This window comes from Podarcis raffonei, chromosome 17 (assembly GCF_027172205.1).
Source record: "Podarcis raffonei isolate rPodRaf1 chromosome 17, rPodRaf1.pri, whole genome shotgun sequence".
Taxonomy (NCBI): Eukaryota; Metazoa; Chordata; class Lepidosauria; order Squamata; family Lacertidae; genus Podarcis; species Podarcis raffonei.
The window spans coordinates 39,514,364-39,532,009 of NC_070618.1; the positions used below are offsets into that span (position 1 = coordinate 39,514,364).

The 17,646-nt window shown below is 42.7% G+C and overlaps 2 protein-coding genes across 3 annotated transcripts in view; both read left to right on the top strand.

The window, feature by feature from the left end:
• HSD17B10 (hydroxysteroid 17-beta dehydrogenase 10) overlaps positions 1 to 17,646 on the top strand; it is a 239,552-nt gene that overhangs the window by 152,448 nt on the left and 69,458 nt on the right. The window lies entirely within an intron of this gene.
• PPP1R3F (protein phosphatase 1 regulatory subunit 3F) overlaps positions 1 to 17,646 on the top strand; it is a 45,455-nt gene that overhangs the window by 12,460 nt on the left and 15,349 nt on the right. The window contains exon 2 of the mRNA XM_053370976.1: positions 14,603 to 14,658. Coding sequence (XP_053226951.1) covers positions 14,603 to 14,658 — 56 coding nt within the window. The remainder of the gene's footprint in view (positions 1 to 14,602; positions 14,659 to 17,646) is intronic.

The window sequence follows — 17,646 nt, forward strand, 5'->3', positions numbered from 1 at the left end:
ATTAAGTTACATAGCACCCAAACCCAGAGCTTGGGAATTTGTCATTATGATTGTATGGGCTTTGCACTAACAAGTAAAGAGCAAAACTCTGCAGCAGGGTAACCCCAGTTCTATAGCAAACAAAGCTGAATACTGAGACACGTATAAATTCTACAGAATTCCCATATATTTGCTTATTTGGCAAAAAGTATTCTGCTTCCGCTACATGGAAGGAAGAAGAATTTGGCAGGATACTGTCCTTTTCCCTGACAAGTACCATATTTTTCGCTCTATAGGACACACTTTCCCCCCTCCAAAACTGAAGGGGAAATGTGTGTGCGTCCTATGGGGCGAATGCAGGCTTTCGCTGATGCCTGGAGAGCGAGAGGGGTCGGTGTGCTTCCTAGGCTTGCGGATAGCAGCCTGCATCCCGAAGCCTGGGGCGCGCTGAGCAGCGCACCCCGGGCTTCGGGCAGATATCTGCAAGCCTGGGGAGCCTGGCGGGAGTTCCCGCCGGGCTCCCAAGGCTTGCGGATAGCAGCCTGTTCTGGGGGCTGGGGTCGGGGGAAGCTCGGGTTTCCCCCACCCCAGCCCTGCGCCTGGGGGGGGGGGAAATAATTTTTTTTCATGGGCCGGTGTGCCCTATAGGGCGAAAAATACGGTAAATATTATTTCTCCCTATGCCTTTTGAGCTTTCATCAGACATTGGCAGCACAGCTTCAGGTTTCTATTTGCAGCCGTAAGGGTTAGAAACTTGATTTTAAAAAATAAAGCAGAGGTTTGGAAGCTGCTGAATTCTGAGCTTTCCCTGCCTTTCTGTGCTATACACGTAGTTCAGACATGGCTAAAGGACATATGGAAGTTGTGTTTGATGATGCACTCTAGATAGCTGCACCTGTTGAGGAAGGCAGAAGTAGTTCAGTAACCCCTTAAATCTTGCTTTCCCTTGGGGATGCGTGAAACTACTGCTAACTAAGTTGGTCTTAATGCTTCAGAAAGATTTAAATGACAAGAGACTGGTAGTTTCTCCAGTAAAGCATTCAAGGTTTCAAAGACCCACATTAACCTGAGTGTGGCAGTTAGTTTCTAAGAGATTGTTACTGAGGCTCAAGCATATTTTTTTCTGATCAGTAAACCCTGTCTACCCATCCCCCTTCCTAGACATTTAGAGTTGTGACTGAAATATATGCTGCACATGCAATGTTAGAAACTCAGCTATATAAACTAATCACCAAATGACACCTTAAACCAGTGGTTTTCAACTAGGGTGCCATGGCACCCTGGGGTGCCTTAATGATGGTCAGGGGTGCTGCGGGCAACATTGACCTCTGTCCCTCTTCCCCTCCCTCCTCTGATATCCTCTCATGTCTCTGCCTCCCAGAGGCTTGCACAGCTGTTTATTGCATCAGCCCTGGCTTTGTTGCCTCTGGAAGGCACCTCTGTTTGGGGTGTGGGGAGGGTTGGCTCAGAGACTAGGGATGGAAGCAGCAGCTGCCCAGAGGACTCTCAAGGAGAGGAGGCTGAGGGAACACTCCAAAGGGGAAGCTGTTCAAAAAGGGGTGAGAGCCTGCTAGCTCTGCAGGCAAGGGGTAACATTACTGGGTTCCTGAGCCCCTCAGGAGTGTCACAGGAAGAATGTAGTTGCTTAAGGGAGCCGTGGACTCAAAAAGGTTGAAAACCTCTGCCTTAAACCTAGGTTACAGTTGCCACAATGGAATGTCTAGGTGCCATTTTTGTTGTAATGCTGTTTATTGTTGTTGTTGTTTTTTGTTGTTGTTGTTGTCATAGGGATTAATTTAAGAGTGTGGTGAACCATGTACTCTTTGGAGAAAAAAAGGTGATGCAGTATATAAATGCAATAACTAAACTCTTCTGCTTACCTGCTTAAGAAAGCTGGAGAGGCCACTCCGATGGAGATGTTAGTCACCAACCTTTCATTCAGAGATCTCCACATAGTCGCAATTTGACCAGTGCCAGTAGCAAGACGCACCTGGTGCCTGGGGAATTTCAGACACTGTGCACATGTTCAGATGCACTCCAGCTACCTTTATTACTTCTTTACCTGCTCTGAACCTGAGTTCTGGTGTTGAAAGCACATTCTGGGATAGAATTGTAGTGGGATCTAGCTCAAATTAAGAACCCTCTTAAATGTTTTCTGGGCATGGATTAGGATCCTCAGGTTTTATTGCAGGATGTCTGGGATGGCAAAGGAGCCTTAACTCATAAGACTGTGTCTGGAGTGGATAAAGGAAATTGACAAAATCTTCTTTAAATATCATTTCAAAATATATTCGCAATGTGTTATCTGTCTGTGGTTCAGTTGAGATGCAAGGTGTTTCCATGAGTACCCCTAAAAAATTTAAATCATTTTAGTTATTCTCATTATGGGGTGCAACCTCACCACGCCATGATGAACCCCTCAATTAATTGTTAGATGGTGAAAACAGAAAGAATCACATCATCCCCCCCTTTTCCTCAGAACAGCTAATGAAATTGGCATTTGACAGGTAGGAGAGTTCATGGATTGCAGAGGCTGTCCAAGATAGGGAGGCTTTGTCCAAAAATGCATGCACAGTTTTAGACAGTTGTGTACAATGTGGTAAATGAGGCTGAAGTGGCACAATCTGTTCTATGCACAGAGCAGGCTGCAGCTACCACATACCAAGTGAGAAAGAGAAGCCCAGCTATCTTGTCGGTTCTACAGAATGCAGTGAAAACATTGCTTGCTTCTCTTCCTTGAGTAACAAGAAGAATTTGTTTACTTGCCCAAGGTTGGGTCAAACTAGGCTACCATGCTAAGAGAATGAGGTTGTCACCTTCCTCTTTCCACCTACAGTGCCTCTGTCTTTAGGCAAAAGGCTGTCCACTTGCCCTGTTTTTTTCTACAGCTACATCCAAGTAAGGGTGGAGGGGTAGTAGTGGAAGGGGCAGGCAACCTGTAGAACTTTCGTTCTCCTTTGCATTTTTCCATTATGGGCCATTATGGATACACTTTGATGGAGTTCTTAGTCTGGGCATATAAAATCTAATTTATTTCTACTCTGTAAATTAATTGAAGGTAAAGGTAAAGGTAAAGGACCCCTGACAGTTAAGTCCAGTCGCGAACGACTCTGGGGTTGCGGCGCTCATCTCGCTTTACTGGCCGAGGGATCCAACGTTTGTCCACAGACAGTTTTTCCGGGTCATGTGGCCAGCATGTCTAAGCCACTTCTGGTGAAACCAGAGCAGTGCATGGAAACGCTGTTTACCTTCCAGCTGGAGCGGTACCTATTTACCTACTTGCGCTTTGATGTGCTTTCGAACTGCTAGGTTGGCAGGAGCTGGGACCGAGCAACAGGAGTTCACCCCATCGTGGGTATCCGAACCACCAACCTTCTGATCGGCAAGCCCTAGGCTCAGTGGTTTAGACCACAGCGCCACCCGCCTCCCATAAATTAATTAGAAACCTGCAAATTCAAAAACTTGCAATGTTTTTTAATATAGAAGGCTGGATTCAACTAACTGGTTGTATTAGTGTTATGGAAACCTCACTTGGTCTAACATGCATAAGTCAGGTTACAGGCTGGGGTTCCATTTAGATCTCATATAACAGTTACACTGGTTGCCAGTTTGTTTCTGGGCCCAATTCAAGGTGGGCATGTGACTGTTTTAAAGTCCTAAACAACTCAGACACCAAATAGCTGAAAGACTGCCTCCTTCCCTACAGACCCTCTCAGGTGTAAAGATCAGCAGAGGGGCTCCTCTTGGTAGTTCCTGTGCCCTCAGAAGTTTGGGGGTGGTGCTGATTCGGGAGACGACATTCTCTGTGGCAGCCCCTAGATTCTGGTCCTCCCTCCCCACAGAAATGTGTTTGGCCTCTTAATTACACAAGGGATGAATGCCTAATATGCTCTTCTTTACCCTGACTTTTGGCATTTGAGTAGCATATTTTTAGGGCCCACCCTTCTGTGATTATAAGTTGTTTTATACTGTTTTTAACATTGTGTTTTAATTTTGCAACCTGCCTTGGAACCTAGCACCTCACTTTCTGTGTAACCAACATAGTATAAACTCCATGGAATAAACTTAAATCTTAAGAAGAGCTACTTGTGAGTGTCACCTTCATGTACGAGGAATGTAATGTGTAAGTCATAAATCCATGGATCTGCTTTGACAATTTCCATGAACTCCAAAGCTGATGTACCTTCAAGATGGCCTAAGTTGCTGCAGCAAATATCTAAAAGTTGCAGGTATACATATTACATTGTTTATGTTGAAGATACTTCTTTCTTGAATGGAAAAAAAGCAGCCTGAAATAATATCTGTACAGGCCAACACCCAGAATTATCTCAGGCTTTATAACAGCCCCTAGAGGAAAGTATGGTCTCTAGCTTAAAGCAAGCAGTGTTTGGGCATCTGAATTCCTGAGTTCTGTTCCAAAACAAGAGAGAGTTCTACACAAGTTGTGACCTACCAAGTTTATCAGCCATTGGTGGTAACTTGCCCGGTGCTGGGTCCGCCCTGCCCCCCGGCTGTTCCAAGTGATCTGCAAAACCAGGAATTCCAATGAACCCCTGGAAATCTGCCATACTTGGTTGGTGGGTTGTATTTGATCTGTTTGTTGAAATGTATTTTGCAAAATCTGTGAATCTTGTCCCCCAATTTGAAGAAGACTGAGAAGAGAAGGGAATGTAAACATTTAATCTGTGTCAAACTTACTTTTTCCATTGGGTGATAAGACGCAAGTTACTAACTTATCACTGCCACTCACACATGTCTGCTCTCACTGTCTAGAAATCCTCACAGACAGGCAGGTGACACATTTGTTCTTTACCTTGTCTGTGTTCCTGACCTCAACCTTTCTCCTCTGTCATCTTCAGAAAGGTTTTGATTCCCCAAGTGGTGATTTGCCACCGTTATTTGTCTACACCGGTGTGAGTGAAGCTCTTTGTTCGTTTGCATGAAACTCCTCCTACCCTAAGACCCTGTACAAAGTCTTTTCTCTAGATTCCTCTATCCAAGGATGGACTGTTACCTGCAAGAAGAAGAGCCTTAGCTGTCCATCCACATAGTCTTCACTTCCTAGAGAAGGTTGCTTGACTCAGTCTTTTCTGCACTTAGGGGGATAGTCCTCTTCAGAAGAAATTTGGGCTGCCAGGAAAAACTGCTTTATACCTGTTGCTAAAGTGATCTTGTATTACTGAGTTTCAATTTTTTTCCTATCAATAGTTTTAATTATTACTGTAGCGGCTCCATCTAACCACCCCCAATTTAAAGAGAGTGCACCCACCTCACTGTACGCCAGTTATACGAAGTTTTTCAATTTACCACAGACTATCATATGAGGGACTTGTGTGAGGGGAAACTTAATGATTTAGAGTCTCAGGCAGGAGTTGATCAAACAAACAGGAAAAGTTTATTAAACAAAGAGAAGTTTGTGAAACAAAATGGGTCAGGAAATGCGTTCTTTCAAGTAGAAGTTAACTTATTACTAAAATGAGGTAAAAAGATATCACAGGCTTAAACATAATACTATAGGCAGAGCTCTTCTTAAACTTCAGTTGCTAAAAATCAGGTAGATGTTCTAAAATATGTGGTAAGATGCTTAAATCAGTTTCTGTTGCTTAGCTATGACAGGTGGCTCCATGAAATATTTTTATTATGACACAGTTTCCTTCACAGATTAATACTTTTCCTCACTCACTTAAGAATCCCACTCCTGAGGTATTCCAAAATGGTATAAGAGAGCCAGGGGATTCCCTCCCCCCTTGTTACTGGCTTGGGAGTCTTCTGTGCCTCGGAGAACTCTCCCCCTGGCTAGACGGAGACCAGGGTCTTCCTCTCCCGGCTCACTCAGCCCTCCCAGGACACTCCTGTCTGTCTGTCTTTCCCAGACCCTCAAGATGGTCTCCCTCTGTCCTCAGGGGGAATGTTAACCCAAATCTGAGCCAGGTCTCCCTCAGTCCAAACCTATCCTACTCCCCCCTATCTTGCTGCCTAACTCTCATCTCAAATCCAGCCCTATCCGTCTCCCTCAGAAACTGCCCCTTTTATTCTCCCTCCCAAAATGCTTTCCTCCCCGCTCTGTGGCGAGCTGCCTTTGTAGCCAATCAGAGAGAGGCTCCAGCCCTCTGGTGGAATTTCAAGGGGATTGCATCACCAGACTCTGGTCTGGCTCTGCTGTCCGTCACAATTACTATTTTTGATTTTTTTATTTTATATTATATTATTTTTGAGGGGTTGAAGGGTTGAAGAATGAGGTAGAAATGTAGTAAATTATAAAATAATAACAAGAACTTCCGCTGTTTTAATCATCTGATGTGATTAATTGACCAAAGACTTTTCCATCGGTTAAAACTTTCTCAGGCCACTGCTCCTTTGGTTCCATAAACTCATCCCCAGTGACCCCTACCCTATTAAAAAACATTATTCAGAATAGGAAGATAATGACAGTTAATTGCACACTTATTCAAAATCCAATTAAAACAACTTAGTTTAGTTAATTCAACAAAATTGATGAACTTGATGAACTCCGTTGATACCAACTTTTCAAAGTCTGATAGTCATTTACACCTCTTTGCCCCCTTGCTGACGCCTTGCCTCTTGGTGCCCCCCCTAGGTAATCCAACTGCCCTACAGGTCGTGGTACTGCCCACTATGTGTTAAAACATGCCCCTGATTAACTGCAGCTGACTTCTGAAATAATGTTAATTGTTTTTAATGCAAATAATTTTTAAAAACCTCGGGTGGCAGAAACCATCTTAGAAGAGACATCTGCAGCATCACTTCTCTCACACACATGGGATGGTGCTTGCTATGATATTTTCCCATTTTTTTAGAACTGTTTTATCTATGTGCAGATTTCATTGATTAAAACTCACAAGATGAATTGTTTATTGTCCTGGTGACATCTCACAAGGGCAGGGCTTCCCTAGACTAGACCTAGCTCAACGCTAGACAAACAAACAAACAAAATGTGCCCCAGCTTATCTCATTTCACAGTACTCTCCCACCCATCTCACCATGTGATGATTCTGACTCCCAATGCATTTCTGCTTGTGTACATTTATTAACATTACTAACAACCCAAAAGTTCAGTAGCAGGGTATTACACCATACTATATACAAAGCAAACCAACAATAAATAATAGAAAGAAATGGTGACAACCCAGTCTAAACAAGGCATCCATATTTCCCAAGCTGCTGTGGATGGTGAATGCTGAGCATCTAAGTCCAAAGCATAAAATAAAATCCCACCAGATGGCATAAAAGCATTATGGGTCCTCCATCTCCCTGGAAACATTCAGTTTATGTGTGATTTTTTTCTGCAATAGCCAAAGTCCATGAGTTCTTAAGGCATTTATCAAACTCCATTATTAACAATTAAAAATGGACTGGCAAGTGGGTAGAACTTGTACCACACAATTGCCTTCAAAGTATGGCATGTTTCTTTTCTTTGCCTCAAGCTGTTCTATTTGGATCCCTTCTGAAACTAGTAGGCAGCTCCTGACCTTACTACAGGAAAACAAAGCATTTTTATACCACTTTGAACTTGCAGCGAAAGTTGTATAAAAACAGGGCAAGTAAATACAGTCGTACCTTGAAAGTTGAATGGAATCCATTCCAGAGGTCCATTTGACTTCTAAAATGTTCGGAAACTAAAGCGCTGCTTCTGATTGGCTACAGGAAGCTCCTGCAGCTAATCAGAAGCTGCGGAAGCCCTGCTGGACATTCAGCTTCCAAAAATAGTTCACAAACCGGAACAGTTACTTCCGGGTTTGCAGTGTTTGGGAGCCAAAATGTTTGAGAACTAAGCTGTTCGAAAACCAAGGCACAACTGTAAAATAAGCACAGGAGAGAGAGAAAGAGACTGTTCTTCAAAGGATCTCAAAGGAAGGCATATTGGAATGTACACGGAATCCTGTGATGCAAACCCCCCTAGCAAACCCCAGAAAAACTGTTTTTTTGTAAGAATTTGTGGATGCAGCAGGTATTATAGGTATCTGCTGGTTCTGGCACACCAAAACTCAACCAGACCTATTTTCCTGAAAGCAGGCCAGTCGGTCCAGCGAATATGAATTCAATTCCACTCCCCCCCCCCCCCGATGAAGTAGGATTTCCATGGACATACTGTGTATTGGGTGTTAGGAGAGGGGTAGTACTTCTGGCGGGGGACATGTGGTGCTCCTGGGGAAGTTTGCCCACTTTTGTCCTCACCCTGCACTCACCTGTGGCTCGTCGAAGCTGCCAGCACACATCAGCGGCTACACCCCAAGAATGGCTTTGACTGGCCGGCTATACCAGGTGAGGGTAACCAATGGGTCTCAAATTCTCATGAGTTAAGGACTTCTCCTGCATGTGAGGACAAGCTCTGGCAGATTGAGTGAACAAGAGCAATAGTGGGTCCAGTGGTCAAGAAGGCGGTTTCTGCACGTGCTATAGAGGGAAGTGAGGGGCAGGTGGGGCTCATCAACCTGGGTAGGTAGTCCATCTAGGAGAAGGAAAACTCTGATCCTAAACCTCTGCTGCCTTGCAGGACATGTTTGGAAGAAGAAACGGCTAAGGAACAAAGCCTCCACAAATCTGGAGTGGAGTCCCTAAGATGCTTGGATGATGTCTTGTACGCCTCCTCCCGGCAACTCCTGCAGCTAAGCTGGTGCCAAATGTATTGCTCTGCTTTCTTTTGAACCACACCAGCACGGTCTTGTTGCCTGGGCAGCCCTGGGCCTCTATACACACTGCCCAGGCCTGTGCCTCAGGGACGTCACTTTGTTGCTGCTGACGCAGTGGTTTGACTTCACCCCGGGAGGCACACTCCATTGTCTCTCAAGACAGACGAATATCAACAACAACTGTACCTTTTTGGTACATTCCACAGATAGGGGTGGGGGTGGGTTTTAAGGACACTGCTGCAGGTTATTGCTCACTGAACTTCTCTTGCAATTAGTGAGATCATGCTCAAGAGATTATTTTAATAATCTGATTAAAAACAACTACACCACAATCACTGTTGGTTCAACAGACAAGATGGTACCAGAAGACTGGAAACCTGAATAGTTACTGCTTCAGCAGGCAGAGCCCACTGTAAGGTGGAGTGGAGGTGTCTGCAAGGTGAGGATGAAGAACAGTTTTTACAAAAATGGGTTTGGAAAAATTTACAGGGATATTAAATATTCTAGGGATTTGGTGACAGAAAGCCAGTGTGGTGTAGCCGTTAGAGTGTTGGACTAAGTTTTGGAAGTCCAGGGTTCAAATCCCCACTTTGCCATGAAGTTCACTAACTGACCTTCGACCAGTCACTGCCTCTCAATCTGGCTTACCTCACAGGGTTGTTGTAAGGATAAAATGGGGAAGAGGAGAACTATGTATTGCCACCTTGAGCTCCTTGGAGGATGGGGGGATATAAATCATATCCCTCCTCCTCCTCCTCCTCTTTCGCCTAAGGCTGCTGCTGTATTGAGTTGGGTTTTCTACCTTTGTGCCCCTAGGAAAGGATGTTGCAACTGCAGTTGTTCCCTGAGATGCTCCAATTTTCTGCTTTTGTCTGTGGAGACATTCTAGGAACTGGGGCCCTGGTCTGCTGCTTCCCCAGACAGATGAAACCATAGACTGCTTACACATTTCCACTCTTATGATCTAATGAGCAGAAACTGCCACAGCTGTTTAACTGAGCCCTTAAATCCTTCCCCTCCCACACCTTGCAGGTAGACAAAAACTGAAGGTCTTAACTGGTTTCTAAAGACACAACTTTTCATCCGATTGTTTGCTCAGATCACTCCCCCCATGTTGTACCACAAGCCCCTGCATGAAACTAGAGAGTACCATATGGGAGAAGACATTAAAATCTGCCAGTTGGAATTAAGGCTCTGCTTTCACTTTTCTAAGAACTTGGTTTGGTTTCTGCAGCTGGGTTTTCAGAGTTTCATTTGCAGTTGATATGACAGTTAAAACAGTTTATAAAAATGCAGCGAAAGAAAGAGCAGAGAGTGAGGGGAGCACTTGTCTCCCCACGTTAAATATATTGCCATTGAGGACATTTTATGCCATGCTGTTTTGAGTGCTGCGTAGATCATATCCACAGGGCTGAGGGTAGGTTCCCTTTTCTATTGGCTTTTGAAGAAGGCCTCATCCAGACAGGTGATTTGCATGCTTTTGGTCTGATGCTATTATGTTTTTCTAGAGTTTGGAGTGTCCCAAGGATAGAAAGGAAGGGCCCAGTTTGATGTAGATGATGAGTGTGTATGTGTCTCCATGTACTGGTTTTACATTTAGAGCTGCTGCATGATTAATTAGGTCATCACGTGTTCCTAGTGTCCTCTTTGCTCAGGATTGGGATTGGCAATTACAACTCAACATGGTTATATGCTGCTGCCTTATGGAAATCTACATATTGTGGGAAATGGTTTACCCATGGGACTTCTGGGAGAGACGAATGGTGATTCGGTTGTCTCTCTGTTAGCTGCAGTAGACAGAAGATAATTGCATGGTGATTGATAATAGTCAGACACATAGTCTGGCTATTAAACCACTCTGGAGATGAGGGGTTAGTGTCTTGGACAGGAGTTAGGACAAAATGGCAAGCTGAGTAGTAGTAGTAGTGGTTGTGGTTGTTAATACCACACACATCTGGCTAGATTGCCCCAGCCACTCTGGGCGACTTCCAACACATAAAAACATAATAAAACTATCAAGCATTAAAAACTTCCTGATGGAGTAATGCCATCATGCCCAAACGTCACATAATCCGCTTACAGGCTCTCTCTTTAAAACATCCTTGGGACAAAGAAACTGTAATGAGAGACACCCACCCACTGAGGAAAATCTACAATTTGAAAATCTGTGAGTACTACCTTCTGTTGTTGAGAAAATAGAAAGGAATCAAATTGTTAATGTGTCTAAAGCAAAGTGGAAGGCTTGATGAGGAAGATTTAAAGGAACAATAGGAATTCTTTACTCTTCTCTACTTCCAGTTGGCCACGTGACCTGGAAGTGTCTCCAGACAGCGCTGGCCCCCGGCCTCTTAAGTGAGATGGGTGCACAACCCTAGAGTCGGACACGACTGGCCCGTACGGGCAGGGGTACCTTTACCTTTACCTTACTTCCAGTTGGTGAAATTGAAAGTTAGGTGGCCATCATTAGCTGTGAAAAAGGAATCTTTTTGTTTTGAGATAATGCATCTGCAGCTGTGATTTTAAGGGGAAAACATTAAAGTGGATTGAATGGCTAAGAACATTTAAAAGCATCCTGTATGACAAAGGTACTTTTGGATCAACCAGTGACCATTGGTATTGTTAAACAGTTGATGGCTGAACAATTAAAAATGATCAGATCAATGTTTGATCAAGGTGAAGAAAATGAACCAGAGGAATATGAAGTAGAAAATGGAAATGGGGAATACCTCAGCACCGCCTCCCCCGGCATATCCAAAAGGAATTCAGCAACATCACAAAGATAAAACTCTGCCACACCAAATTCAGGTACCTGGGGGTACAAATAACGAGAAACCTCAACAAACTAAATCTCCACAATTACAAGATCCTGTGGTGACAAATCAACAAAAACTTGAGGAAATGAAACAACACCAACTTCACTCTCAGAAAAAATAGCCATGATCAAAATGATCTCCCTCCCAAAATTAACCTACGTATTCCAAACCCTCCCAATCTGGGTTCCCCCAACCCAACTCTGGAAGTGCAGAAGAAACTACACTAGTTTATTTTCTCACACAAAAAGCCAAGAATAAACCCCAAATACCTGCACCTTCCCCCCTCAGAAGGAGGATGGGAAATCCCCAGCATATTACATTGCCAACCAAGTATGCCACATAATCCAATATATTCTAGAAGACAAGACGAAACAAAACAATGGGTCCACTTGGAGAGCGACATTGTCAAAAACACCCCCACAACAGCATACCCATTTCTCCAAAACAAACTAAAGAAAATCCAAAAAACATTAAACAGGTTCACACAGCAAACTCTCCCCAGCCCCACTAACCCCCCTGGCTCATCACCCACTATTCCAACACGCAGCACAAAACCTCCAGATAAAAACCTGGCAAACCAAAGGCCTACACTGTCTAAAAGACTTCTACAAAAACAACAAACCCATACCAACACAAGAAATACAAGACAAAGTAGGGGACACCCAAATACCCTGGCTAACTCACCACCAACTACACGCCTTCTTAAACAATCCAGCAGTAAAATCATCAGCCACTAGGGGGCCCTTGACCACCTTCGAAAACCTCCTGACAGCAGAGGGACACGGCAAAGGAATGGCATCTACAATATCCAAAATACTGCTCCAAAATCCCACAAACTTCCTTGACACAATCAAAGAACAATGGGAGCATGACATAGGCTATGAAATCAACCCCACCCAATGAACTGGAATGTGGTCTAAACCTCCCTTTAAATCCATCTCAGCCAAAAGAAGGGAACTCTGAAACTCACCTACAGATGGTACCTAACACCACAGAAACTGGCGCTAATATGCCCAGGAACCGCACCAAAATGTTGAAGAGGCTGCACCTCCACAGGCCCATATCTCCACATGTGGTGGAAATGCCCCCAAATCTAACCCTTCTAGGCGTCAGACCTACAAGAGATATGCAAAATAACTAAACAGAATTCACCCCAGAACTGGCCCTACTGAACATTTTCCAAGATCATAATGACCACTCACATTATACAGAGCTTATAACCCACCTACTCTCAGCAGCCAGAAGCCTCATAGCCAGACACTGGAGAGTCCTGTCTGGAGTAAACATGGACCACTGGTACCAAATGGGAAACAGCCTTACTAGAAAAGCTAACCAACGGACTAAAACTGACACGGGGACAAATAGAAGAGGACTCTTTCATCCCAGTATGGCTTCCCTTTATCTCATACACAGCCCAACAAGACGACAACAAGAATCCACCGAAAGCATAGAAATCAATTTTGCTAATTTGACCCAACAAACCCTCCCCCCCCTTCACAAATGCGAACAAATCTCAACAAACCATCCACACCATGGACTCCCCCAATCCCTCTCATCCCTGATGCTATGATGGTATGATGGTTATGATACTCCCTCTGGAAGAAGATTGTGGGGGAAATAAAATAGAAGATCCTAGAGGAGGAGATTGGGATCCTAGACATTACAGGAAATGGAATACAGCAGGAGATGGAACTGAATATACAGAACTGGACATGAACTAGTGAATATATAATGGGGGTAGACAAATACTGGCCCACTGTGTGATCACAGAGGAGAGACTCTAAAATAGACATGGACAAAAGAATGTAGTATTACTTAATATGAAGTAATGGTGCTAGGAATTAATGGAGGTAAAGTTAAAAGAAAAAATATGGTTAAAATTTTACTTAATATGTTGGTGGAAGAAGATTGGAAGAAATTTAAGGACTATTTACAGAAACACTGCAAAATTAAGGAATGTTAAAATGATGTTGGAATGAAATGAAGCGGTTTTTAGTAACAATGTTAAAAAGGAGTATGTAAAAATGTTTTGTTAATAGATGAAATTATAAGGTTATAATATGTCAAGACAAAGAACTAAGATAAAAACAAAGAGGGAAAGGATTTGCTGAATTAACCATTCGAAATGGAATACAAAAAAGGGAGGTGTGAGGAGGTCAGGGAAATAAGTGAATGAAAAGTAAAACATTGAAAGATGGACTTTTTTTTACTGTTTTTTCTATTTTCTTTTTTTTCTACTCTGTATTTTCTATTGTTCTATTGTTTGTTTTCTTTTTTATTATCTTATTATTTTTGTAAACTTTTTTTGAAATTTGAATAAAATAAAATAAAAAATTTTGTTTACTTAATATGAAGTAATGGTGGTAGGAATTAATGGAGGTAAAGTTAAAAGAAAAAAATATGGTTAAAATTTATAAATAGGAAACCTATCTTGGACTTTTCATAGGAAAAATAAATCAATCTCTCTGAGAATCCTTAGCCCAAAAGATAATTGTTAAATAGAAAATGGAGAAGATGGATGTTTATATGGACCGAAGGTTTTTAAGTAATCAGTTTTATTTTTTTAATAACCGGCAGATGGAAAATCAGAAGTTCTTCTTTTGTGTCTTTCCCAACCTCTTCCTTTAAATTTTATTCTTCCTTCTCCTTTTCCTTTCTTTATTTTTATTCTCCTTTCCTTCCTTTCTTCTCTTTATACTTATTTGATTTGTATCTTCTGTAGTAATTTTACTGTATTATGGGAAAATCTTAATAAAAAACCTTAAACAGGAAAGTCAGCATAAAGGTTCTTGATGTGAGGTCAGTGAGTTTTATTGTTATTTGGATGGCGTACCATTTTGATTAAGATGGCAGACTAACATATGACTTTACTTGAATTTTGGCGTGACTCATAAATTACACAATCCATTTAAAAATCACAATATATTTTGGGTTTCTAAAAATTCCCAGGTAGTTCCAGAAGTTACCCACCAGTATATTAATAAAGTATGTTCACAAGAAAACTTTTAAAGCTACACTGAACTCAGGTTGCAGCACCAACGTTGCTCTAGTAAAAGCAGTTATTTGTGTCGTGTTGGTTCCCACTGGTTCTTGGGGCCAACTTAGCAATGGATGTAACTTAGAACTGCACTCACTTGTCTGTCTTCTTTCTCGTTACAGGTCAAGTGAAAACGAGCTGCGAATAGAGGACATAGCTCAGACAGTCTGCACTGAAGGTAGGTCTTCCCTGGATGTTTCTGGTCTGGCAATCTAAAGCTGGTCAGAAAACGGTGCTGGGAATGGGGTGTGCAACTCCATAGGATAAAAGGTAAAGGTAAAAAGTAAAGGACCCCTGGACGGTTAAGTCCAGTCAAAGGTGACTATGGGGTGCGGCGCTCATCTCGCTTCAGGCCGAGGGAGCCGGCGTTTGTCGACAGGCAACTTTCCAGGTCATGTGGCCAGTATGACTAAACTGCTTCTGGTGCAACAGGACACTGTGACAGAAACCAGAGTGCACAGAAACGCTGTTTACCTTCCTGCTGCAGCTGTACCTCTTTATCTACTTCCCCTGGTGTGCTTTCGAACTGCTAGGTTGGCAGGAGCTGGGACAGAGCAACAGGAGCTGTCTTGCGGATTCAAACTGCTGATCAGCAAGCCTAAGAGGCTCAGTGGTTTAGACCATAGGATGTATAAAATTGCCTTGTTCTGAGTCACAGTATTGTTTCATCTAACCCAGTGCTGTCTACTCTGATTGGGAGCAGGTCCTTTCCCTTTCTTCTATCTATTATCTTTTTAACTAGCAATGCCAGACCTGGGATCTTCTGCAGTGAAGGCATGTGTTCTTACTCTGAGCTAAGGCCCCTGCCCATAAGAGAAGGAGATGGATGTGATCAGGTGAAGCACCATTATCTTGCTGCTTCTCCAGTTAATATTGTATTCTCTTGAAGCCACAGGTGGCATGCAGGCCATGAACAGAAGAAGCCTAGGTCAGACCCAGGTATCCCTCTCATTCATCATCCTGTCTGTAGACATTGGCCAGCCAGATACCACAGGGGCATTCCCAAGCAGGGCTTGATGAAGGTTACTCTTTTGGCCATCATTACCTGTAGCCACCAGTCAGCCTGTCCTGCTTGCAATTATTTTTAATGCTGCGGATAATCAGTATAATTCAACTAAGTTTAACTCTGAGTAGACCTAACTTACTCATGCTCATTAATTTCAGTGGTTCGACTCTGAGTTTAATACCACCCAATATTGCTCTGGTTTCTCTTCAGTTTGTATAAATATTCTGAAGTGGTCAGTCCTGCAGGTTAATTACTTAATTTTCTGTCATATGAAAATATTTCCTTTCCTTGCAAACACATTCAGTTCTCCTCAGTTACTTCAATGTTAGTGTGTGGTTCCCCGCCCTCCTTTACTCACTCCAACCTGACTTCTCTGTGGTGGGGGTTATGCATTTATCAATCTACTTTCTGGATATTTAAAGCACTTTGCACTGTCAGAGTTGCTGATATTGGATATCTAAATAAAATAAAATAAAATAGAACACTTCACATATGCTGTCTTGGAACAAAAATCCCACAAGGTGTGCCAGTATTATGGTTCCATAGAGCTGAACTGTATTTTATACTTGTCATGGGGCTGCTGCCAAAAATGGCAACCCTGTGTCAATGTTCTCCATGAAGCATAGGATCATTGTGTAGTGTCTTGACATCATCATTTCAATTCATTGGCTGCCCCAGTAGGGGTGAGAAAACACATGATGTTATCACAAGAATTCATAATATCGTAGAATTGTGGAGTTTGAGGGGACTTTGAGGGTCATCACGTCCAATCCTCTGCTATGCAGGAATCTCAGCTAAAACATCTGTAACAGATGGCCATCCAATCTCTGCTTAAAAACCTCCAAGGAAGGAGAGTCCACAACCTCCTGAGTGAATCTGTTCCACTGCTGAACAGCTCTTACTTCATGTAGAGAAATTCATGCAGAGGTACTGCTGGAGATGTCTAGAGTCTCCTGTTCTGAGACTAAGATAGTTAGCAGTTTGAGCCTACTTAAAAAACTCAGAGCTGAATTTGGGATCTTTGTGCTAGCCACTACTCAATGCTAATTCCCAAGGAATCAAATGCTTAATATGCATGAGAGATATTTATTGTATACCCAAACAGACATATATGACATTAGCAGCTTTTTCTCTGAACTCCAAGTGATCCTTTAAATTTCTGGTTTGTGTATTCTGTCTCATTAAAGAGCAATTTTTAATCCTTCATTCACTGTTGGCTGTGGCCCTCAAACATCTTATTGCTAGACTAGCCCTGTGGACGCTGATGGGACTCCTCCAAAGTGAGTGCCTGGAGGCTAGTAGCTATGATATAGTATCTGACTGGAGAACCTCTGGAAACACTTAAGGTTTCCTATTTCTAGGCTCACATGTAGAGGGATTTTGTGTTATGCCATGCCCTTCATGGCAGCCACACCCCTGTGGCAGCCATTTTGTGAGCAGTGCCCATTGCATTTTCTCAACATTCAGACTCTGCCAATTGGTCCAAAAAGGACAGCAGTCCCTGATTTAAATATTTTACTTAAATGTTTTATTTCATTTTTTTATATGCATTTGCGTTCAAAGACCTTCTGGTATGGTACAGATTTAAAAAATCTACACCATGAAATAAATAGAAATGAGATTCTAGTGCAGTCTGTTAATCAAGTTATTGCCCAGCCCATTAATTGCATCTGTGCAAGGCCCATTGAACCAATTAATCTATTTGAAGAATTTATAAGCCACTCATTATTTAAAAATATCATGGCAGTGTACAATAAATCATTAAATACAAAGTTAAGACAATAAGGATACATTCAAACCAGCATGAGTAATTTCCAACAATGCTGCCCTAAAAAAGCCAGGGTGAATAAAAATGACTTAAGGAGGTACTTAAAAGAACAAGTGGCTGGCACTGCCCTCGTTTCCAGGGGGAGCTTAGTCCAAAGTTACCACAGCAAAAGATCTGCCTCAGATCTAAACAAATTTTGGGGTGTGTTGCACCCATAAGAGGGCCTCACTTGATGACCTATGGGTTATGAGCAGGATGACATAGAATGATGTGAGGTTGTACAGCAGCAGCACTTGGTGGTTTATACCAAAGGCTCTGGTCTTGGGAAAGGCAAATTCTGTGAGAAGAAACACCAAATATTGGGACCTGCAAAGGGCAGACCCTGCATTCTC